Below are 25,703 nucleotides of genomic sequence, written 5' to 3'. Positions count from 1 at the left end.
ACAATGCTGAATGAAGCACTGACTGAATCACTAAATGTAGTCTATTTTTAAGCTTTCAAGGTTTAGTAATCGTGCAAGTCTATATTGCGATTTCAATCCTAACTCTATCAATCATGTAGCCTTAAAGGATACCATACCAATGTCAAAGTTTACTGGTTTCAAAGTGTTTTGGATGGTTTTTCCTCATCATGTATAGGTAAGTGCCACTTTCACAACTGTCACGTCTGTAACAACGTTTTTTTCCTCAATGTCATAACGAGAATGATTAAAAAATTAAATATTACATGTTCTTAGCAGTGCCAAGCCTTACATTTTCTGTGGCTATCATTATATCTGGATTGTGCATGTGATGATAATTAATTATAAATAAACCATCTGTGTTTTCATGCTTAAACCAAATTGCCGATGGTTTAAATTTGGTCAATAATTGGCCGATAAATATCAACTGGCGATACGTCGGTGCATTCCTACTCGGTAGCGCTAAGGTAAGGTTAATGAATGCATGCATGGGTATTCTTATGTGTGAATTGTGGAGGGAGTCATCTTTGAAGAATGAATTGTATTCTTGTGGTGTTTATCGATAATTCCAAGAACAACGGCATGTAAAATGCATGTTCGCTGCTGTTCATACAGTAGTTCTAACAATACTAAATAGTGCTGAGTTACAGCCTAGTGCGTCTTGGCGGGTAATTCATGTAAACACAGTCGGTTATGTCTTAAGTGAATGAAAAAATTGGATATGGTCAAAGATCAGATATGTGCATTAAGCATTGCAGTGTAAATGCAGCCACTGAGTGCAAGAGTGCGTCATCTGTGGAAGGCTGTGCCGCCTGCTCGTTGGTTTGACAAGGAGTGCTGCCTGTACAGCTAGAGTTGTGTTGACTACTGTCACAAATTCGCAAAAACATCAAGGTGGTATATCAAGCATGAATTGCTCCAATGGTAGGAACATTCCTTATTACAGAATTTACATACGGTTCGGAGGCATAATTAATTGAGTAAATTTTTTTAACCCGTAATTTTTTGCACAAAATTAACACTGTCTATATAATGTCTATATAAAAACAAATAAAAATAAAAACTGCCCTGCACAAATGAATTATCTGTATGTCCTAAAGGCTGCATGTTTTTGCCGAGCATGAATCTGCTTTAGGGAGTGTGTGACCTACCTTGTTTGACAGATCCTGAAGGGTAAAGTTTGCCTTCATTAATCCCGCCCTTCGCTGTATGTAAAGCAGATGACAGCAGCTCAGCACACTTCATATAGAGGACCAGCTGCTCTGCAGAGCTACATATACGTACAATACATGTGCACATCACTCACGGTGTACATTTATAATCACATGACACCAAAAGTGTATGTTCTGCAGTAAAACACATCGATTGTATTTATGTGTGATTGAGTGGTATCTCACCTCCACTCACGGCTCAGCTGGCTGATCTGGTCAGCCACAACACTCTGCTCTAAGAATGAAGCATCAACTGCCAGATTCCTCTCAACCCCAATATCCTTTGTTCCAGCGACCTCAGTGATGCCGTGGGTAAAGGCTAGAATGAAGCGCAGTTGGCTCAACAAGTCTGTATGTCCCTCCTGTGAAGAGGAAGTGGATGATTTCAAATCCTGTAATCAATGATTCCACTAAACAACTCTATGGTACGTGGTATAATGAGAACTACTCCTAAGTGGCAAACAGATCACACAATTTTTTGTATTGCACGGCTCTCTGAAATACCCGATTCTGATTGGTCAATTGCAGCATTCTACGGTGAAATATTTTTGTTTAATGACTGTTAAACTGTATAATGGACCGTTGTCCCAGGTAATCGATTTTCTACATAGCTGTGCTAGTTTAATGTCTCTCATTTCACTCTATGATCTCTCTCTCTTCTTACATAACATTATTTTAAATCAAATCAATATTTCATGTCCATTTATTTATTTATTTATTTATTTATTTATGTAGCAGTGAAATAGTCAGAATATTGTACAGCTCAGACCATCATGATTCCCTTTTCTAGGTTTATTTTGTGATAATGACTGTTAAAGTTACTTAACCTTTGTTCTATTTCATATATAATGAATAAGTCAATTATTTTACCTCCATAAGTGTCTCCTCTGGTAGTTCAGGGGGTACGAAGGCCACACCCCCCCACAGGTTTGTTGCCATGGCATCTGTGTAACCATAGTGCAGGCTGTCAGGTGAGCCATATGCCTCATGCAAGTTACTGTAGGTCCAGCCAGGGCTTGTTGGACTGGAAGTGCCCACTTCAACACAGAAAGTACTCAATGTATCATGATTGGCAAAGCTAACAGTTACAATAACACAGAAAAGTAAAATCAGACAGATACAAATTCTTGTGTTTTCATCTCATTCTCACCTGAGAAGCGTCTTATTCGTGCTGTATGAGGAGGTGTGTGTATATATTCAGGAGTGCCCATCGTGAAGACAACTCCAGGACTGACTGAACCCTGTTCTGTGCCATCATTGCCAAACGGGGGAGCTAGAGAGATAAGGACAAGACAAGTCTTCATGCAAATGCTATTTCAAGGTATTTTAAACATATGAGACACTGAGAGCAGTCTGTGCTACATTTATGTTGAAGCTGAATAATATACATTTTTCTGTGTTAAAATGCTTTCTTCCATTCTAGCTTTATCTACAGAGACAACTATAAGTAAGCCATTCATAGGTTAATTTTCTCAAAAACTGTAAATATTATTTCTCTGTGGCACTATGAAAATTGTTTTGAGCAACCCGCTTAAACCTGCCCCAACAACATTACTCAACCAATGGCGTGAGTTGGGGGCGGGACTATCTCTTTGTTTGACCAACAGTAGATGGGGGGCGTTTTCAGAAAGCTGTTTTGAAAACTAATTTTATGTCGTCATGAAATCAGAAACCCTCCCCTCGAAATCCAAACACAAGTGGTCACAGGAGACACATTTAAGTGACCAGGTGTTAAAAGTGATGTGTCTTGCCTGACTACGTCACTGGAACAACAGAGATGCATCTTAATACCAAGTGTAAACAGGGCCTGTGTGTTACTGTCAATGTGTGTTTATACCTATTGTGTCCATGGGTTTCTCACAATATAAGCTCTCACAGCTGCCTCCATCTAGCTGAGGTCCAAAAGCTCCCTTCAGCAGCTTATCTGAGAGACGACCGGTAGTTAATGACCTGCACAGCACAAATGACACTTAAAAACAATAGCTCACAAAGCCCAATGGAACAAACTAAAATAATCAGCTTGAGGCAATAATATAATCACAGTGATATCAGTGCTGATTAGTAAATATCCTTTAGTATCACTATTCTGTCACAAGCAAATCTTCAAGCAGTACTAAACACCCAATGACTATTACCTTTTGACTGTGTCTCTTCTTTCCAAAGGCTTGAAAAGTGGCACGCAGGGCCCGGTGGCTGGACTTTGTGTCAACTCCTTCAGGTCAGACAGGGTCTTGGTTCGGGCGGTCAGGCCTCGCTGAACAGGTGCCACACATGGAGCTTGACCAGTACTGGGCCGCCGATACAAATCCCACTAAAACACAGGAAATGGAGAAATGGCTTGGGGCAAAAATGCCACTGGAAGTGACCAAATTTCCCCACATTTTTAAAAATGCCCAGGTTTAGAAGGTTTACTAAAAAATTAAGTCATATGCAACTATGGCAGTAGAACAGTGTTTTTGTTTATGGCCTGTTGTGCCCTGATTATCAGGCAGTAGTGAACTCACTCTGTGCACTATTGACTCTGGACTGTGTCGATTGCTCTTGTGTTTGTAGGTCAGGGTTGTTTCTATGGCTGTAAGATCAGTGAAGAGAGGAGAGAACTGCCGATGACACACATCTGAGACAGAGAGAGAAAGATAAGATAATATACTGTATATAAAGTATAATCTCTCCATATTACATATAGATCAGTGATATTGGAACATTTTATCTTATTCTTCATTGTTAGATTGTTTTTTAAATGTAATTAATTAAGGAATTCAAGTTAATTTAATTGCTACTTTCTTAGTTTACTCTGTGCTGTTTCTTTTAAACTACTGATATTTCATTAAACTGGCTAATATTACTTGTTTATTCTATTTTCACTTTTGTTACTTTATTTGACTTATTTTGCTCCAAACACTTTGGCAATAAAAATGTACCGTTTTTGTCATGCCAATAAAGCGCACTAAATTAAAATGGAAATGAGCATTCATAAAAACGAATTTGATATGGAATACAAGAGGGAATTTTACCAGTGGCTTGTGACCCCGTCCTACTGCCAGTAGGTTCAGGCTGATTGAGTGTTTCAGGAACAGTTCCTACTGTGAAAAGGTAACAGAAACCGGTCAGCATTCTTGACATGATCTACCCAAACCAAATATGCAAATTATGAATAACTTGACTCAAATTAGTAGACTGCCAGTAAACTGTTATTTCCAGCCACCCAACAAACTACCTCAAAGTTAACTAGCTAACATATCTTCCTCTTTTAGTCCTATATGCAAATCAAAGTATATACAGTACTGTGCAAAAGTTTTAGGCACTTGTGAAAAATGTTGCATAGTGAGGATGTCTTCAAAAATAATGAAATAAATAGTTTTCATTTATCACTTAATGTCATACAAAGTCCAGTAAACATAAAAAATCTAAATCATATTCAGTGTGACCACCTTTGCCTTTAAAACAGCACCAATTCTCCTAGGTACACCTGGACACAGTTTTTCTTGGTTGCTGGCAGATAGGATGTTCCAAGCTTCCTGGAGAATTTGCCACAGTTCTTCTATCTCTTTAGGCTGTCTCAATTGCTTCTGTCTCTATATGTAATCTCAGACTGACATAATGTTCAGTGGGGGGGCTTTGTGGGGGCCATGACATCTGTTGCAGGGCTCCCTGTTCTTCTATTCTAATCTTTTCTGTTTGCAATAGTAATGTTTGGGAGTCTAACATTTATATTTCCTACTGACACACTAAAGCTGAAGATATAAATAACCATCTTAAGACAAATGCTTTTGTGAAGACTTTTGCACAGTACTGTATATGCTAGGGATGCACCGATATAAACGTTTTTGTCAGATACCAATACTGATTTTAACAAAAAACTATTGTCTGATACCGATATTTTGCCACTTACCTTATTTTGTCGTCAGATCACGGTTTTACTCAGGAATTACAGTGTTTTAAAAATGTACAAAGAGGTACAAAAGCTTTTTATTTTTTTAACAATAAATAATTTCCATTGAACATGGATTGGATCTGTTGAACACATGACAGTGCAAATTTTTAAAGGGAACCACATGAATAGAAGATAAAAAGATAGAACAAAATAGTGAAAAATAACTTAATATCATAGCATGATGATGTGAAAAATAGTAATTTTGTACATCTAAAACATTTTGCACTTCTGTTTTTGCAGTTCAAAATAACAGAACTCACATTTTACATGTTTGTACTGTATATAATAGAACATCGCAAATTCATATTATGCATATGTTGGGCAATTCCACGTAAATGAGAACCACATCATGAAAAAAATAAAAAGCTCTTAACAAAGCTCTTATCATGGTATAATAGATAATGGATAATGCAATACACACCGTTAGAGGGCGCTGATTGCTTACACAATGCTGACTGAGGAGCTTTTAAATGCAGCCTTTCAAGGATTAGTAATCGTGCAAGACTATACTGCAATTTCAATTTTAACTCATCAATCGTGCAGCCTTAATGGATACTAGGGATGTGCCCGAAGCCGAATACCTCATTCGGAAAGGCACGAATAATGACTTCAAATCAAATAACGGATTCATCTGAATAATATAAAAAATATTTGTATGACTGATTATCCAAAAAGCACAAGGATAAAGCGACATTTTAAATAAACATATCCAAAATTACAATGAATTTATGAATCTGTGCAGACAATATTTCTAAAGTGTAAACCTTATGTATGAAAATATGCTTGGTGTGATTTCAGATCGGATGGCTGCGGTCTCGACGTTAATTGTGCACGTCTGAAGCTTGTCAAGTGTAACATTAACTAAGATATGACATCATATACACTTGCCACTTCTTGAAATGTCTATGTTAATGTATCACACGATTCACACGTGATTCTCATGTCTTTATTTATAGTCTAAACCTGAGCGCAATGTTAAATTCCTGACCTGAAGTGATGATTTCACGTCAGAGCTTGTCTAACCGTCTTTTAAAATTGACCACATTTATATTCACATCAGCGATTAAGGTAATTATCTGGTTAAGACTTTATTCAGAAAAAAGTTTAAATGCTCCATATAGTATTCATCTATTAGGAATATATTCCTCCTTATATAAAACTAAGAAACTGAAACATGCTCTGTCTTTTTTTTCTTCTTCTTTAAACTGTGCTAAATTTGAAAATGTTAAGTGTTCTTGGTAAGGCGCTATATAAATGTAACATTATTATTATTATTATTTAACTAAATAATGGTGTCCTATTGTAAAAAGTCCTAAAAGACTTATGGGACTTTCACCTGTTTGTAGGCTATATTGACATTATTTTAATTTCTTTTAATGTTTGAATTTGTGCTTGACATTTCACATTTTGATTGACACCTCTTGCCTCCAGAATAATGTTGTTATACATGCACAGACAAATGAAAATTCTGTTTCATGCAGATATTAATATCTGAAATACCAGGAGAAACCACAACATATTCCACAGTTAATGTAGCCTACAAATTCAGCTTCATCTGGTAAGAAAAAAAGAATAAAATAATATTTTTGTAAATAATAATTGTATATTTATAATAATAATAATTATTATTATTATTTTAACATTATTAGGCTATTATTATGAAAAGGCATATACAAGGCATATTTTATTAATAGAAATTATAAATATAAGAGTAACACTTAAAAATGGGCGTTTCATTTAGTTTTGATGCACTTCCGGTTTAAGCCCCGCCCACAACCGGTTTTATCTGAATACAGTTACAAATACAGATAATGGCTTCACTACACACCCCTAATGGATACCATATCAGTGCCTCAGAAATCAAAGTCTGCTGGTTTTAAAGTGTTTTGGATGGTTTTACCTCATGTATAGGTAAGTGCAGCTTTCACAATTGTCACATCTGTAATGTTGTTTTTTTTCCTCAATGTGAGAACGAGAAATTAAATGCAGTATTTAATAAAATATTACATGTTCTTAGGAGTGCCAACCCTTCTCCATTCTGTGGCTATCATTATTTCAAGATATTGCATTTAAATTCACAGATATTTTACAAAGTGTTGATAATTAATTATAAACAAACCATCAGTTTTTCATATCGGTGTTTTTATGCTTAAAACCGATTTGCAGATGATTTAAATTTGTTCAATAATTTGCCTATACATCAGTGCATCCCTAATATCTGCTGTGAACTGGTGTCTTTACCCTGTGGAGAGGGTAAATACGGTCCGGATCTTCCAGTGGAGTGTCTACGATGAGACAAACCCCTTCCCGTTTCAGGTGAAGCTCCGATTCTCCCACATGCTGTAAATCCACTTGTGCAGTAGTGATGTACAGGCCTGAAACAGAAGCAAGGGAACTCATAAGGGGATTCATGGGCATTCATTTAAGAAGATTTATGCATGTCTGTATTCTTATCATGTCAATGAGTGAAGGAGAAATAATAATAGTGAGCCAACCTGTCACACACTTGTAGGTTCTGCTCCATTCTTTGGTAGTTGTGTTTTTGTGAAGGCACTGGAACTGGCATAGACTGACCATACCTACTGCCACAGCACTCCCCACGCCTACAAAGACAGAAAGAGAATGATTAGCATATCCTGTGCACATTAACATCATTAAAACCATTTGTTCCCTGCTGATCTATGAATTCCTTTCATCTCATTTCATCTCCCACTTTCTCCTGTCACATTAGCTCAGACAGCTGTCCCTCAGTTCACACATGGAAATTAAGGCTTTTGTTGCCGTTTAACACGAACCGCCTGCCTTTAGAGAGTGTGTATGTTTATCTCAGTACCGTTTCATCCCAACACACTCTCACACACACACTGGAAGGACTAGGGGAGATTCTGAGAGACAGTGAGGATAATGGAGTTCGACCTACACAAGCAGTGACACTCAGCAGTGAACGTCTAAAAATAGTACACACACAATAAAGCAAGAGTTACACTTAAAACCACCCAGCAATAAATAGACAATAAAATAGCTAGCACGACTAAACTAAACCTCACTGATGATACAATGACAATAGCTATTAGTGTTACAATTAGTGGTTGACCAATATATCGCCATGCCAATAAATCGGCCGTAAGTCATCTTGGACTTACACTGACACCTTGCAGCTTGTATGCAGCATAATTTAAAATCAGTAGTTTTCAGTTTCAGATGCCATTGTACAAATTAAGTATTCACAGTCAGCTATGATTAATAACAGGACGGTTACTGAGATTGAGCGAATAGTATTCAGCTGGTCATCCAGTTCACGTCTTTAGGAGTTAAACTTTTTTTAATGAGGAAAAATGACTGAATGTACCATTAAATTATCGGCATCGACCGACAAAATTTCCGTCAGGCCAATTAGTTTCTTAAGTCACAACTACGCTGTGAATCGCATCCTTCCATGTGAAGGCAAATGCGTATGAGCTTATGATGTTAAAGTGCTCGTGCATTTAATTTATTATTTTTCTTTCTTTCTTTCTTTCATTCATTCATTCATTCATTCTCTCTCTCTCTCTCTCTCTCCTCAACAGTTCTCTGTAACTGTTAACTGTCTTGTCTTATTATCTCATTTAAACCAATTTCATTCACAAATCTCACAATACTTGCAGAAATCCAGTGATTTCCTTCTGTGGAGCACTCATATATCTCCCTCTGAATCGCATATTATAAACGCCGGGATTACAGCTGTGTTCCTCTGACTCACAAATGTTATGCTACAGTCAGTTTGTGATGCTCCAATTAGGCAATCCGGGTCATGTAAACTGGAAGTAGTCAGTTGATTGCTGGGCTTGCTGGATACGCACAAAAGCATTTCACGTGCACTATGTGAATTAGTTTGATTCTGTGTTTTTGTGAGAAAATGCAGTTGCTAATGCGCAACTACATTTTCTAATTTATTTTAAAGAGTTTTTTATTACTATTTTTAGTAATTTTTAGTATACTTTTTATAAAATTAAAGTTTTATTTGAAAGTTTGAGTCAATATAATACGAAATAAAAGTGAATTCATTTTTATATGTCGTTTACTATTATATTAAATTGTGTGATATACTATATCTGTATTATTTTGGCCACCCTGCTCTCTGGATTTCGGCATCAGCATTATCCATTAAAAAATGGGTCAAGACACAGCCAACATCCAACACAAAACAGTTCACAAACAGAAAGTGAACACAGATGAAATCGGGCATGGTTGACATGAGGTCTGACAACCTTGGAATTAAAAACTTTTTCTATAAATTACCACTCTTCACATATAAACACCCCTTATGCTGCTTCTTCACAGAATCATAAAAATGGTCAAGAGGTCAAAAGGTCAACTAACTTCTCCCACCACTGAAATGAAAGTTCATGGCACGTGATGTGCCGGCAAGCATGCAAACTGCTTTATTTAGTGTGGAAACAAAAAGTCTCTGTGCATGTGTGTATTATGAATGTGCAAGTTATAGTTGCATGCCACATGTAAACTACACACACTATATTGTACGTGTGGGCCTTGTCACTTTAATATTCAAAGTATGAGAGAAATGTAAATCCACTCACACGCTACTTATCACACTGTCCTGGCCTCCTACATTCACCAGTTCACCTATAAGAGTTAACAAAATTATACCGGAGACATTATATTTGGGCAAAAAAAAAGTATGTTTTGCGTATTAAATAATGCAATGCAGGTCAATGAGAGTGAATTAACTTACTGGTGAACTGAGCAGGCACCATTACAAAGTCATCAGACTCAGAAGAAGATGAGTCTTTCAGCAGGGAACCTGAAGATGCTGTGGTGTTAGTTTGGGGGAGGGGCCTCAGAGTTTCAGAGTCAGACTGTAAAAAAAACAAAACATTGTGAATAAATCACAATTCAACAGGTCTCAACAGTACAAATGGTTCAGTGGCACCAGTGCGAGAATTTATTTTTGCCAGTTTAGGGCTAGTGAGGGTTGAAAATTATAAACAAATCACTGTGCTATTTTTTTCCATGTAAAAGTGTGTTTATGAATTTATAACTGTCATAGAGATACATTACGGCTGTACAATTTTCAGATATTATTGCAAAATAAAATTCAAGTGTGTCATTTCAGCACCATTAGTGTCACTAAATGCAAAAATGTTCCATCAGGTTTCCTGACACACACAAAACTATGTTGCTAAAAATAGAACTGATAATTTAATTTACTGTAGGGGAGCCAGTGAAAATATTGGCAGGGCAAGTACATATAAATGACTGAATTACTAAGAAAAAATCTTAATGTATAAAGAGCATAGACTGTATATAGAGCATGACAAACAACATCTACTTGAAGCAGAGCATGCGGTTTATGCATCATGTGCAGTCATACGTTACCCGAGTAGGAGTAAGGTGAGAGGTTGAGGAACCACTGCTGGAACTCCCAGAGCCGGAGCTGGGATAGGTGGGTATGGGCACCGGAGAGGCTAAGACAGTGATGCAGGGAGTTAATCAAAATTTTGTCAAAACATACTAGATTAGTGAGGAAAAAGGAATATAAACAACAATCTTACATTTCTTCATGGATGTACCAGCCTCCAGGAAGGGGTGGTGGAAAAACTCATCTGGAATACAAAAGACCAAACTAGAGTGAATTCCAGAGGATTGTCAATGCTACTTTCTAGGGATTGTAATTTGTGAATTTTAGATTACAGTGACCACGTTTACCTTCACTTAACAAAACGTTCTTTTCCAGGGTTTTTGCAGCGGCAGAACACCAATTTCCTTACACCGTTTAAGGGATTAATATAAAGCGTTTTAACACATCCAGGTTTATCCCGGAGAACACTGCTTATGTGGCCATGTAAACGCATAAGCGCCGTTCAGCTTTTTGAGGACTGGACAACTAATGTCATAGTATTGAGGCCAACAACAAGTCAACAAAGCGGAAGGAATTCAACATTTCTGGGAGTAAAATGGGAAAATTATATTTACTATAAACTATACCGATTTATACACACAAATGTAAAATATCGACTGCCCCTCACATTCATGTTTATGCGCTAATGCATTGGGGGAATCCCAGAGTTTTACATAAGAGGGAAACCCCAACATTGCAGCGCAATTCCGCTGCAGGTTGCGATAGAAAGTCAAGGAAACAAACACAGCAACAACTCTGGAATATCTGGGGGGAAAAAGCAAAGCAACAGGGAATACAATAGCAAAGTCTTCCTCGGATGCCAAGCGTCGCAGGGAAATTATGTTGCTGTGGAGAAAGCTGCTTACTGACCGAGTAGCATGTATATGGAGTAAAGAGTGCACCACTTAAACAGTGCATGTAAACGGGAACACCACTTTCTCGCAATAAGCCGCTTTCTAGTGTCAATGTAAACATAGTCAGTTTCTATAGAACATTGTAAAGTTGAGTGCGTGATCTTATGTGTTTGTCTACTCACTAAAGTCCATGCGTTGCCTGTGGTTCCTCTGCAGCAACCCAAGCAGCAGATGCCGTAGGTGACTGGAGGTTTCCCGTGGGATACTGGAAAAGACATTTTAAGCAGTGTTAGACATTGCCAGAAATCACAAACAACATGTAATGATGTGTGTCTGTATACAGTACTGAGCAAATGTTTTTGGCAGAAAAATGTTGTATGTGGGGATTTTTAAAAATACTGTCATGAATATTTCGTATTTATCAATGAACTTCATACAAAGTGCAGTAAACATAAACCACCCTATGCCTATGCCCAATTCTCCAAGGTATACTTGCGCACAGTTTTTAAAGGTTGTTTGCAGATAGGATGTTCCACAGTTCTTCTATGCATTTATGCTCATGTATTCATGTATTTATCTCAATTGCTTCAGTCTCTTCATGTTATCCCAGGCTGACTCAATGATGTTGAGATCCGGGCTCTGTGGGGGCCATGCTTTCTGTTGCAGGACTCTTTGTTCTACTTCTATCCTATTATATTTGCAAAAGGAATGTTTGGAAATCTAAAATTGATATTTCCTATTGACACACTAAAGCAGAAGATATAAAGCAACCATCTTAAGACAAATGTTTTTGTGAAATATTTAATGTTTTGTCTTTTGCAAGAGACCTCTGTGCCTGTATCATCAGCACTAAACCAGATAATGTTGATTGATGACTAACACACAGACGTCAGGGTCACTTACCAGGGACTCAGGCTCCGGTTTCTTTCATAGAACTGCCGCAGTTCCTGGGGAGTACTTGCCTGGAAAAACAGAATAACACTGATTATGATTATTTGTTTTTCTTCTTTTTACTCTTATGTGCTTGACTTTTTAATGTAAAGTGCCTTGAGAAGCTACCTTTAAAGGTGCCATAGAAAAATAAAGATTTTTATTATTATTATTATGTGAAAAGAAATAGATTTTAGAGAGAGAGACAAAATTGTCAAGGACACACAGTGTAACACAGAAATTGTGTAGGAAAAGATTTATATTGCATGTAGTTCTTGCTAAGGTTATACATAAATGATCCCTCAAAATGTGCTGCTTTTTGAGGAGAGGTGTGCTTTTACTTTTCTACGCAAACAGTGTTCACATAATTGATGATAAAATGGGCAAACATTCCATGAATTTACAATGAAGGAGGGACTCACACCATATCAGCACTGGGACTCTTTAATGTTTGTATCACTCTGCTTGTGTTCGTGGGATTCCAAAGAGCAGCTAGATGTGTACATTTTCATTCATCCCTGTGACATTAAAGATTTAAGCCAGCAGGTGGCCACAAAAGACAGTCTTGTGTGTTATGAGCGAGTTGAGCTGATGCTGACAAACTGTGTTATCAGTCAGTGCGTGAATTTCTTTAAATTCATCCGGAATTGTCTCTCACTCCATGACCGCTCGGAATACTATTACACTATAGCTGAGAAATAGAGTTAAACTAACAGCTTCAGCATTACTGCCGATCACAGCTGAGAGTCGCAACAGACATAGTAATCAAACACGCTCAGGGCACCTTCCTGATACAAGTTTCCAAGTTGGGAGAAGAAGTAAACTTTCAACTTGGCGGAGGAGAGAACGCTGTCTGTGTCAATGTAAAAATAAGAGCTCCCCAAGAAATATACAAAAATGAAACTGCTGTCCTCCATATTTTGTCTCTGACAACAAAACACTTGAACATGAGTGAAATACTCTCAGGATAATTCCAATAGCATGTATGGCAGCATAACTCCAGGATCAGAGCAATTACTATCACAAAACATCTGAGGAATAGAGTTAAATTAACAGCTGTAGCATTACTGTTCATCACTGCAATGTAATCACACGCTCAGTCAATCTCTCGCTCTCTCTCTCATACGCACACACGTCCTTGTTTCTCCATTAATTTATTAGAAACAGCCTAAGCTGTTGTTACTAGTTCTAAAGTGTGATTTTCAAATTAGTAATGGAGGCTTGGACGCATAGCAAAGGCAGATCCTGAATCTGTGGCATAAGAAAGTATTTCCACACACAGAAGATATTTTTTGGGGACAGTCTTTAGTTTTCCCCTACTTATTTATTTACTTGTTCATTGAACTGTTGTATAAAAGCAATATCACACTCGCACTCATGCTGTACTGTCCATCTATCAGCAGCGTTGTGATTACATAAGGCACTCTTGCTAGTGTGATACTGCTTTAATAGTTATATATCAAGTCATCTCAACTGCCGCACCCTTAGAAACCCTAGCTGTTTGGAATGTAAACATTTGCTCCGCTTGTAAAGTTAAATCTTAGACCTTTTAGTTTAGCCAGGGCCTGTATCTACAAATCATGAAGGCTTTCTAAAAGCTACAGAAATATTTCCATGCAGGGAACAGGCAAACACAATTGTTGGATCAGAGATGACTGATCTGTGTTCTAATTGAACTCAATGACTCACCTTGTTCTGCACACTGACATTGCATTACAAGAGTGTCAGGAATTTTCAATAAATAAAAGACTCACTTTCTGAAGGCTAAAAATACAAAGCCATAAAAGGGGTTAGCCATCTGTCTGATCAGAAGTCATTTGGTTGACTTCACCCACATATCAGCCCCTGCTAACAGCAACGCCTGGTCAAAGGCTTAGATGAAAGAACCTAATAATACGCAATGGCATTCAAGTCACCTTTTCAGGATAACTAACATTCACTGTTATTAAGTGCAATACCAATCTAATGATCAGCCTGTGGCAATATTTAGCAGAAGTATTGCAGCAACAGTAAACTTAATGAACTTGCTAAAACTTGCATATCTGCAATATGGTCATGAAAAAAACAGAACTCCCTATTCTGGTAGTGCAACAAGACAAATGCCACCCATATGAAATATAAGGGTGTGTTTAGTTGCATGAACACGTGGTTATGTTCATCAGAGAGATGGTGAAGAGATGTCACAATCATGATTCTACAGGGCATAAATAACCAAGGGTGCCAGTCAGATGCTCTTTTGCAATAAAACTGTTCTGGAATGATCAGGACAAACGCATTAGATACTCACTCTCTTGGTTTGCATGCAGTTTTTCTCAATAACTATATTTGTTTGTGTGCTTGTGTAACTTGGCTAGATGTTTTCCAGCAATATCCATATCAAATTTGTGCTGTGTGGTTCAGACACATTCTTCAGGAAAAATCCCCTTTAAGTCGATTCACAGAGATCAAAAGGGAAGCCCATTAGTGCTTTAATAACTGATTTCCATTGCACCATTCACAAATGGACAGACAGCGTTGTGTGTGTGCGTACAAGGGGCTTTCTTTGACCAAGCTTTTTTGCTATGTATGTGCAATATGTCACTAACCTGAAAAGGGGCTTTGCCAGTCAAGCACTGGTAGATAATGGTCCCTACACTCCACAGGTCAGCTTTGGCATCGTAATTCTGTGACATGATGACCTCAGGAGCCTGCAAAGATGAGTAAGGGTGTGTCTCAATCAGCTCCCTAGCTCCATATATATGTATCAGTATATCGTGAACACGAATTCGGGCACTGGCAAGGGTGTTCATCTACTGAACATTGGGACACTTACGACTCCAACACCTGCAACATGGTAACTAGCTTACGCATTCAAGTGCAGCTGTTTTTAATTAGCATGATCGCTGTATAAATGACACTATTGTTCGTTTTCGTTGAAGATATTCAAATGTACGGTGTTATTACGAAAGATACATGACATTAAATAAAGAGTGCATTTTGAACCTACTTTTAACATCTCTAATATTTAAAAGATTCTTTCCCTTTCATTGTAATTATGGATGAAAGATATTATGAACAACATCTCTTTTAAATACAAAATAAGGCTTTAACATCATATATTTACACTTGTGCTCGTCTTTTAATGACTTGAGAGACATCAGAAGACATGACAACGTTTCCGGTTAGGGAACATAGTAAGCAATAATGCTCCCTGTTTTTTACGGTGCAGTGTGAGATTTTTTTAGGGAGCAAACGTTTCAGTGCCCTGGAACGACTTTGTAATTGAGACAGCCCTTAAAATGGCCGACTCCCTGATCAGTGCCCTGACTGCTGAACTAGGGAGCTGAATGAGACGCACCCTGAGACAGTATTTTCAAGAGCATTTGGTTCTAATCTCTCAAAAATGTCTTTAGGAAATCATAAAGATTAACTTTTAAAATCCAAAGCATATGCCTAATAACTTCAGTTGACATGTCTATATTTTGAACCTGTGAAGTAGAGGCGATTATTCATACTTCAGTGAGCAAAAGTACAGTGTGAAAGTACTGAGGATGACAAGCACTCACCATATACATTGGAGAGCCACAGAGCGTGGCAGCCATTGTGTTGCCCTGCAGATACCGGGCAAAGCCAAAATCAGCTAAAGAAAAAGAGAGATAATAAGCAAAATTAGTGTGGTAAGGTGCTAAAGACTATGTTTGGTGGCTTGTTTTGGTAGCAGTGCAGAAAGACGGGGCATGAATATCTATAGCGAGAGTCTCTTGACTGTTTGACTTTAAACAGCTGTGTAGTGACTCATACCATCTACCTATCGCTTAAGAGTAAACAGAACACTGTTGTAAACACCTCGCCATCATCATCCTGAAGTCAAAACACAACAAAAACACCACTGATTACTGATTATTAGGGATGTGCACAAGTAATCGACTACAGAGTACTCGTTCTGCACCAGCTAGTCGACTATTAAAAACACTACTTGAATATCGGAAATTTATTTTCCTTTGTGCACATGCCTGCCATGAGCAGCGCTGAATAGTGTAATTTCCCTCGGAATCTCTCACCAAATTTCGCAGTTACAACTGAGTTCACTGGGGGGCACTGTGGATGTGTATCGTCAAGGTGTTGGATATGAGGAGACATGCCCTGCATTCCAAATGGGATAAATTTGCCTACGAAGGGCACTTCGAAAGGGGAATGATTGTGGCCACCCTGAAACCAAAGGGCTCATAAATAGCTGCTCCGAAGGGCCCTTTGAAATGGGTGTTTCCGTAGGGTTCAACAGATGGACACTTCACTGCCAAGCGGACTGGAACCAGAGCATACGTCACAAATATGGAGGTTTGCCAAGTGTAATTTAATGCAAATTAAACTAGCTGCAACTGCAATCTGTTTCTATAAACAAAAACATGTGACATCCCTTCATCTCTATAGTCTAAAAAAGCTTTTAATTATTATAATGAACTTTTAAAAATGATTTTAAACCCCTGGCTTTTTGTTTGAAACTGGTTAATGTAATGTATAATGTTATATTAATGTAAATTTGCTGGATAAGTTATTCTAAAGGAGTTTCAATAAAATAATAATACAAAGTTGCATTTAATACACTGTACATTTGTTTATTGGTTTATTTTTTTATTTTTTATTAAAATAAATAAAACACAAATTTTTAAACATTAAGCTTACATTTTTCATAAAGTAATATAGTACAGTCATATAGTTAATATGGTTTGGATAGATGACTTTAAAGTGCGTTCTGAATTACTGATATTTTTTAGCCCTACACCCTTCAACCCGTCGAAGCTCTCACTCTGGGCATAGGGATGAGCCCTTCGGAATGGAATGCACCTATGACGGCATCTCTGTGTGCTTTCTAGCAAAGTCAAGTGTGGCAATACTTGAAATATTTTGATTCTTATTGAATTCTACTCTATTGCTATTTGTTTTTTGTTGGAGTCATCCATACCAATGGACAAGGATCTGTTTATATGTTGGAAAGGAAATGCGAAGCAGTACGAGAAACTCTGAAGCATTTCAGATCGATAAATTTCTGAACATAAGCAGAGCGCATTTTATAAAAAGACAACTTTTACTTCATTTTTCTGAATGATAAATGAAATGATAAAAATTTGATAGCCTTTATGTAGATTCAGAGTTGACATACTGTATGTCCATTGCCATAATGCCGTCAGTATTGGTTTCTATGTAAGCTCAGGGCGGTGGAAATGTTTTACCTGTTACTTTTTTTAATTATTATTATTAATGTATATTGTTCATTACATTTTTTTGCAAAAAGAAAAGCATAGTTTGTTGAAGTTTGTTTTAAAAACGTTTTTGGTAACGTTTATCAATAAAACAAAATTGAATTTCACGTACGTGTCATTCTTGTTATTTTTAACTCACATTTTAATTTACAAGTAATAGATTACTCATTTTTTTATAAGTACTCAAGCAGCTAAGCAGTGAGTATTCGACTACAAAATTATCTGAAAATGCCCATCCCTACTGGTTATCTCACAAGAGTAACCTCACAGTCCAGACTTTTTACTTACTGATACTTGATCAGTTTTGTTGTTTCTTTCGGAATGGTTCAAAATGGTGTTCCAATTAGGAGAGCTGACCTGAGATCTGTGTAACAGGGTTCAACTTCATTCACCTTCTGACCAAAGAATTATAAAACTATATATTTTTTTAAATTGCTCTCACAAAGTGCAATTTCTTGTTGATTAAATATTTTAGAGCTAAGCATAACTAGAATAATTTAAATTCACTACAGAAATGTACATGACTTTTTAAGATTAATTTTTTTATTTAACTTCCATGACTTTTCAAGGCCTGTTTTAAACTTCTGTACAGTTATAAAATTCCTTAATATTTCCAGGTTTTCCATGACTGTGGAACCCAGATCACCCACCCAGTTTGATGCAGATGTTGTTGGGGTTGGACTTGTGACTTGTGCTGTAGGAAAGGAGAATGTTTTGGGGTTTCAGGTCACGGTGGATGATGCCTTTACTCCTTAAAACACTCATGGCTCCCGCAATCTGCTGCAGTAACACACGGATCATATCTTCACTCAAAGAGCCTTCAGCTATAGAGAAAGGGAAGGAACAAAGAATTAATTTCACTAGATAATTTACTAGAAAATTAAGTAATACTGTCATTGTGGATTATTATAGAAGGTGAGCACATTGTTTGTTTTTGATTTATCGGTGTAAGGACATAAACCGCTTATTTTTGCCCATTACCCTTTCACGTTGCATGTAAACACCTTTACCAGCATTCTTGCCAGCTTATCCAATGTACACACGCCTCTTCACGATTTGACATCGTGACTCAATTATTTAAAATTTCATGCAAATATGGTTTTATTGCTTAGTTATATTTTTTAAATGAGCTGATTTTTGGGAGTTATCAGCATATTTGTGTGCATGTAAACGGGCTTAATGCAATAAAAGGTTTAGTGATAAAACATATACAAGATATTTTAGAGAATAAACACCAAGGACGGCAGCAAAGTATTTACATGTCCCAATCAGGCAATGTCTTTTATTGAAACAATGGGTGAGTAACCATTGGGTGTTTTTCTTGTGAGTGGATTGACTCACTGTACATACTCTGGCTTCCGCCGAGCGGCTGGAGTTTGTTTTGTTTTGTGAATAAACACTTTTCCTTAAAGAAACTTTTGCATTGATGGAAGATCACTTTTACAATGAAGTTCCCGAGCAGACTGAGAATAGACACTACGGATGACTGCAAAATATCTACATGCCCACACAAAGGATGTCTTTTATAAAGTTGCTGGTCTGTGTAAATCATGGGATATACATTTATGCGGCCTCCAAGTGAATTGACTCTTGACCATCCGAGGAGCCGGGATGCGTGTTTCGTTTCCTTTTGTGCTGGTTCCGCCTAGCGGTTGGAGCTTGTTTTGTTAAATAACACTACTTCGGGACAATTATGGATGAATCTGTCGGTTCCTTGTACTTATGCCTCCTGTTGGCTGGAGTATGATTTGTGGAGTATTTTCGTGGGGGAAGTTCTGGGTTTTATTGTTGCATTAATGTTGAAATGTGGTCTTCATAATTTTGTTTTTGGCACATAATTTATTTTTTCTATTATATCAAATGTTAATATGAGTGGATTGTCTCTCTCCACATGGAATGTGAATGGGTTGGGGCACCCCATCAAAAGAAGGAAGGTTATTTCTTTTCTTAAACGTAAGAAATATGATATAGTGTTTCTTCAAGAAACACATCTTTCCCTGCAGGAAGCTGAAAAATTTGGGAAGATATGGGGTGGGCATATTTAATTTAGTGTTGGCTCAAGTAAGAGCAAGGGAGTCAATATATTGGTAAATAAACATTTATAATTCAAATGTCTAAAATAGATTAAAGATAAATTAGGGAGAGTCATTATTGTTTTAGCAGAAATTCAGGGGCAAAGTTTGATTTTGGCTAATATTTACACACCTACTGCTGATGATCAGGGCTTTTTTATAGATCTTGAAGGGATGTTGCAAGCCATTGGCACCCCTCATGTTATAATATTGGGAGGAGACTTTAATCTTTTGATGGACTCAGTGCTTGATCACAGTGAAGCAAAAGTGTGTAAGCCCCCTAGAGCAACACTGACGCTTCACAGGATGTGTAAAAATCTTGGTCTTACAGATATCTGGAGACTTTTGAACCCATCTGGTAGAGACTATAATTTTTTTTTCATCAGTTTATAAGATTTATTCTAGAATAGATTTTTTTATATATATCCAAATCCCTCATTTCATCTCTTGCTGATTGCTCAATTGGAAACATTTTAGTCTCGGATCACGCCCTGGTGAGTTTAGAGGTGTTGCCACATATAGAGAAAAAGAAATCATATAGCTGGCACTTTAATGTATCCCTTTTGCAAAATCCTGATTTCCAACAAATGTTAAAGACTGAAATCAGTGTTTATATGGAGACCAACTGGTCCTCAGTATCCTCTGTGGGCATGGCTTGGGAGGCACTTAAGGCGGTTCTTAAGGATTGGATCATACAGTATGCCTCATTCATCAAAAAATCCAAAGCACGAGAACTTGTGGAGTTGGAAGGAAATATTAAAAGTGCAGAGGCAGAGCTGAAGCGCCGTATGTCATCTGATGGCCTCAGAGAATTGACCCGATTGAAATACAGATATAATACTATTTTGTTGCGGAAAGTGGAGTTTTGGTTATTCAGGGCAAGACAGTCGTACTTTGAGTCAGGGGGACAAAGCAGGGAAGCTTTTGGCTAGATATATAAAGCAGAGAGAGTCTTTTTCTACCATTCCCTCAGTGAAATCTGCTGGTGGTGAAATTTTTACCTCAGCCACTGATATTAAAAATGCCTTTAAAGAATTCTATCTTGATCTTTGTAGTTCCACATCTTCATCTACGGATGAAGATATTAGAAACTTTGTGGAAACATTAGATCTTCCTAAACTGAAAACTGAGCATAAAAACGCTCTTGATTCTGAGATAACCTTGGAGGAGCTTGACGAGGTAATTAAGTCCCTACCTACTGGCAAGGCTCCGGGGCCAGATGGTTTTGCCGCAGAATTTTTTAGATCCTATGCTACAAAACTGGCTCCACTTTTATTAGAAGTTTATGCTGAATCATTAAAGAATGGAAAGCTTCCTCCAACCATGACACAAGCCCGGATCAGTCTGATTCTTAAAAAGGACAAAGATCCAAGTGAGTGTAAAAGTTACCATCCAATCTCCATGATCCAACTAGATGTAAAAATTTTGTCAAAGATTTTGGCTAATCGATTAAGTAAAGTTATGACATCTCTTATACATATAGATCAGGTGGGGTTTTTTCGGGGCCGCAGCTCTTCTGATAACATCAGGCGTCTCATCAATATCATGTGGTCAGTAGCAAATGATCAGTGTCCGGTCGCTGCCATCTCACTTGACGCCGAAAAGGCGTTTGATATGGTAGAATTGGATTATCTTTTTAAGATTTTGGAAATGTACGGGTTCGGGAGTACATTTATTGGTTGGATTAAGTTACTTTATAGACACTCTGTAGCAGCGGTACAAACAAATGGATTAATTTCAGATTATTTTACTCTGAATATGGGCACTCGGCAGGGTTGCCCTCTTTCCCCATTATTGTTCTGTCTTGCCCTGGAACCATTAGCAGCTGCGATAAGAAAGGAGGATGATTTTCCAAGGGTGATTGCGGGAGGTGTGGCGCATAAGCTTCTGCTTTATGCAGATGATATTTTATTATTCGTCTCCGACCCCACTAGATCCATGCCTTGCCTCCACAGAATTATTCATTCCTTTTCCAAGTTCTCAGGATACAAAGTCAATTGTTCTAAATCCGAAGCTTTGGCTTTGACAGTGTACTGTCCAGTAATGGCCTTCCAGCTGGGTGCCTTCCAGTGGCCCAAACAGGGCATTAAGTATTTGGGAATTTTATTCCCAGCAAATTTGTCTGATTTAGTCAGAGTTAATTTTGATCACTTAATAAAAAGGTTTTCGAATGATGTGGACAGGTGGGCTTCATTACACTTATCGATGATTGGGAAGGTTAATGTAATTCAAATTAATTGTATTCCAAAATTCAACTACCTGTTACAATCTCTCCCAACAGATGTTCCCCTCTCTTATTTCAAGCAATTTGATAGCATAGCGAAGTCCTTCATTTGGAATGGTAAGCGTGTCAGGTTAAATTTCAATAAGTTACATAGGCCGATTGACAAAGGTGGGTTAGGCCTACCCAAGATTTTGTTTTATTATTATGCATTCGGTCTCAGACATTTGGATCATTGGTCGCTTCCACCTGAGAGAGCCCCTCCCTGGTTATGTATTGAACAAGAAGTTCTTGCCCCTATTTCGCCATTGCAAAGCCTTCCTATCAAAATAATTAGAGAAGTTATTACCCCGTTACACCCCGTTATTTTGCATTTACACTTGATATGGACAAAAGTGTCCAGAGTGTTTAATTTGGATATTTATTTAAAAGTAGCCTTGAGCATATGGCAGAACCCTAAACTATGTATTAATAAGTTCCCTTTCTGTTAGTCAGATTGGATTGTGAGGGGGTTTAATTCACTCGGTGACCTATATGAGAGTGGATTATTGAGACCTTTTGAAAATTTGGTTAAAAATTTTGGAATTCCCAGATCTCAATTTTATAAGTATTTACCGCTGTGCCACCTACTCTGCACTGTTTTTGGGAGTGGCACACACCCCATTAGTGCGGCAGATACTCTGGGAGTGGTGATTACTGCTTTTGGAAAAGGTCATGAGGCATCAGTGTATTACTCCCTGCTAATTCAGAGTCTGGGGGACGGAGCTTTAAATTCCCTCAAAAGATTATGGGAGGAAGATTTAAATTTGTTTTTGGAAGAGGGAGTGTGGGCTAGGATCCTTAAAAACGTCAAGTCTGCATCTAGAGATGCAAAGGTGCGCCTTATGCAATTTAAGATTCTACATAGATTTTATTGGACCCCTTCTAAATTGTATAGGCTTGGTCTTAAGGACACACCCACCTGCTGGCAATGCCATTTAGAAGATGGAGACACCACCCATGTTTTTTGGGGGTGTCGTAAAATACAGGAGTTCTGGTTGAGGGTCCAGAATTTTATGGGTGACATATTGGGTACTCGGATCTCCTTTTGCCCCAGGCTCTGTATTTTGGGTGACGGGGCGGTCATTGATGTAGGAGATAAGTACATGAAGAATTGGATCCTGGCCAGTGTTATGGTGGGCAGACAGGTTATCCTTAGAGGATGGAAGTCAGCTGGAGGCCCCTCGTTTCATGAGTGGTGCGAGGAGATGAGCAGGGTGGCAGCTTGGGAAGAGTTGTCATATAGAAGGCTAGGCAACATGGATATGTTCATCAAGAGATGGGGCAGCTATTTGGCCTTTTTGGAGGGCTCTCGGGGAGGGGCAGTGGAGGGAGACGTGTTGTTTTAAATGTGTATGTTGTAGCCTTTTGTTTTTTAACATATACTTTTTTAAAATGTATTTCTAAATATTTTCTTCTGTTTTATTGTTTGTTTGTGTGTTTTTGTCAATTGTATTTGACCACTGGGGTATCTGTTTGTGTTGGGTTGTGGGGCGGGGTGGTTAATGTTCAGGAGGAAGCGTTGTAAATAATATAATGTGATTCCAAATATTCTGTTATTTTTTTAAATTATTTATATATTATATATCCATATGTTATATAGAATCAATAAAAACTTTTAATAACAAAAAATATATAAGATATTTTAAATCTATTTTTGATAAAAAAAATAAAATTAAAAAAAACTCAAACTGAATCAGGTCTGACTTTGATAAAAATCTTTTCAAAAGTATAAAATTAAACAACTTCCTCATGGAATTAAAACCAATAAGAACATATTGAATTATGGAACATTACGTCATCATAGGCATGGCCATTGTTTACAGAAAGAGAGGGATCCATCATATCGATCAAAGGCCAACAAAGGCCTAACACCAACCCAACACCCCAGTTTCATGAAGTCTTATTTTTAGCCCTCATGTTTTTCCATTGCAGGACTGGGCAGATAACCGACTAACAGGTGGATGAGGTCAGAGTGTGGGTTGACATTCAACAGAGGTTCTTGGTGTTGTGCCAATGCAAGCAGTACCAATGAGTCTGTGGTAAGAGGTGAGGGGGTTAGGGGGTTGGCATAAGACCTAATGCAGGTCAGTGCTACAAGTCTGGAGCCGAAAATAGAGCAGTTAATGCAAACAAGGTAAATATAGCCAGACTGGGAACTATATGGTGAAAGGAAGATGAATTCTGAAGGTGAAATAATGTTTGTGTGTGTGTGTGTGTGAGACCATTTCAAAAGAGGCTCTATTTATGGCAGCATATGTGTGAAAGGGAGCTATTCTCAGAGGTCCTGACTTAGCTTTCCAAGGAAAGATCAGGCAGGTTGTTTGTTAGGTGAATGTATCTCTGCAGTTTTAGGAGTGAGTCCAAGTCCAAAATAAGTTCAAGGCTGAGGGTAAACAAGTATTGTTTCCTTCTAGAAACAGACTTTGGTCTTAATTACTGTCAGCATTTTTTATATATATACTGGCATGCCTTTATCACACTACCTTTTACTTAGAAACAATTACATAGGGGGCATGGGTAGCTCAGCAAGTAAAGACGCTGACGATGATTCGCAAATCATCCAGGGTGTGCTGAGTGACTCCAGTCAGGCTTTCCTAAGAAACCAATTGGCACATTTGCTAGGGTGGGTAGAGTCATGTTGGGTTAACCTCCTCGTGGACACTATAATGTGGTTCTCGCTCTCGGTGGGGTGCGTGGTGAGTTGTGTGTGGATGCAGCGGAGGATAGCGTGAGCCTCCACACACGCTAGGTCACCGTGGTAACGCGCTCAACAAGCCACGTGATAAGATGCACGGATTGACGGTCTCAGACGCGGAGGCAACTGAGATTCGTCCTCCGCCACCCGGATTGACTGGAGTCACTACGCCACCACGAGCACCTAGAGCGCATTGGGAATTGGGCATTCCAAATTGGGGAGAAAAAAGAAACAATTACATAATTCGAGTTAGACAAGGAGATATATTATTCTGAGTCAACAAACAAGAAGTTGATGAATTAGCAATGTCTTTCTAGGTAAACATAAGAAATCTAATCTTATTGAGGGATCTCATTTGCAGTATAGATTTAGAGGTATAAAACATTTAAATAAGGATTTGAGAAGATTTTAAAATGTTAAATTTATATCTAAAATGAATGTATATGAGTAGGGCGTTCAATTCTGAGATTAAATGTCTATTGATGTATATTACAGGCAAGCTGCCTTATCTCTTCAAATAGCTCAAAAACACTCACTCACTGTCATCTGAACCATTGTCAAAAGTGAAACCGCACGAGAGAGACTCAGCGTGTGCGTGACAGAGATTGAACTGCAGCCAGAGAAAATAATAGTTGAGATTTATACTTTAGCAAATTAAACTTCAGCATTCAATTTGTTTTATATCAGTATGTATAGTGTCTAATAATGCACTGGCAATAAAGCTTGATATAAATTGAATCTGCCCATTTGATCCTATTATTTAAAAAAGTCCACTGGAAAACAGCAGAAGATTTAGCCAAATTACAGCATGTCCTCTGATTTTATGGCATGTAAACATATACTTGTATCAAAGATTTATACCTGTAAAAATGTGTCTAATTAACTCTATCTGCAGAAAAACGAAACATTTTAACATACATATTTAAATAATTACAATAAATGAAGTTCTTTGAGGCAAATTAAAAAGTAAATATATTTATGAGATATATATATATATATATATATATATATATATATATATATATATATATATATATATATTTATGTTTGCTTTAATGTACCATGATTATTTGTGACTAATCACACAT

General features: G+C 37.6%; 1 protein-coding gene across 1 annotated transcript in view; it reads right to left on the bottom strand.

Moving 5' to 3' along the window:
- The window catches only part of LOC127414762 (serine/threonine-protein kinase ULK1-like), a 45,004-nt gene that overhangs the window by 3,701 nt on the left and 15,600 nt on the right, over positions 1-25,703 (bottom strand). Inside the window, exons 6-24 of the mRNA XM_051653026.1 lie at positions 18,236-18,409; positions 15,891-15,964; positions 14,931-15,032; positions 12,319-12,377; positions 11,598-11,680; positions 10,716-10,766; positions 10,540-10,628; positions 9,896-10,019; positions 9,741-9,786; positions 7,659-7,766; positions 7,405-7,538; positions 4,244-4,312; positions 3,734-3,846; positions 3,365-3,540; positions 3,067-3,179; positions 2,380-2,502; positions 2,100-2,266; positions 1,416-1,591; positions 1,170-1,288 (exon numbers count right to left, since the gene is read on the bottom strand). Coding sequence (XP_051508986.1) covers positions 1,170-1,288; positions 1,416-1,591; positions 2,100-2,266; positions 2,380-2,502; positions 3,067-3,179; positions 3,365-3,540; positions 3,734-3,846; positions 4,244-4,312; positions 7,405-7,538; positions 7,659-7,766; positions 9,741-9,786; positions 9,896-10,019; positions 10,540-10,628; positions 10,716-10,766; positions 11,598-11,680; positions 12,319-12,377; positions 14,931-15,032; positions 15,891-15,964; positions 18,236-18,409 — 2,100 coding nt within the window. The remainder of the gene's footprint in view (positions 1-1,169; positions 1,289-1,415; positions 1,592-2,099; positions 2,267-2,379; positions 2,503-3,066; positions 3,180-3,364; positions 3,541-3,733; positions 3,847-4,243; positions 4,313-7,404; positions 7,539-7,658; positions 7,767-9,740; positions 9,787-9,895; positions 10,020-10,539; positions 10,629-10,715; positions 10,767-11,597; positions 11,681-12,318; positions 12,378-14,930; positions 15,033-15,890; positions 15,965-18,235; positions 18,410-25,703) is intronic.

The sequence above is a fragment of the Myxocyprinus asiaticus genome, chromosome 24 (genome assembly GCF_019703515.2).
Source record: "Myxocyprinus asiaticus isolate MX2 ecotype Aquarium Trade chromosome 24, UBuf_Myxa_2, whole genome shotgun sequence".
Taxonomy (NCBI): Eukaryota; Metazoa; Chordata; class Actinopteri; order Cypriniformes; family Catostomidae; genus Myxocyprinus; species Myxocyprinus asiaticus.
The sequence above is the reverse complement of the archived record's forward strand: the minus strand, read 5'-3'. Positions and strand labels throughout refer to the sequence as shown.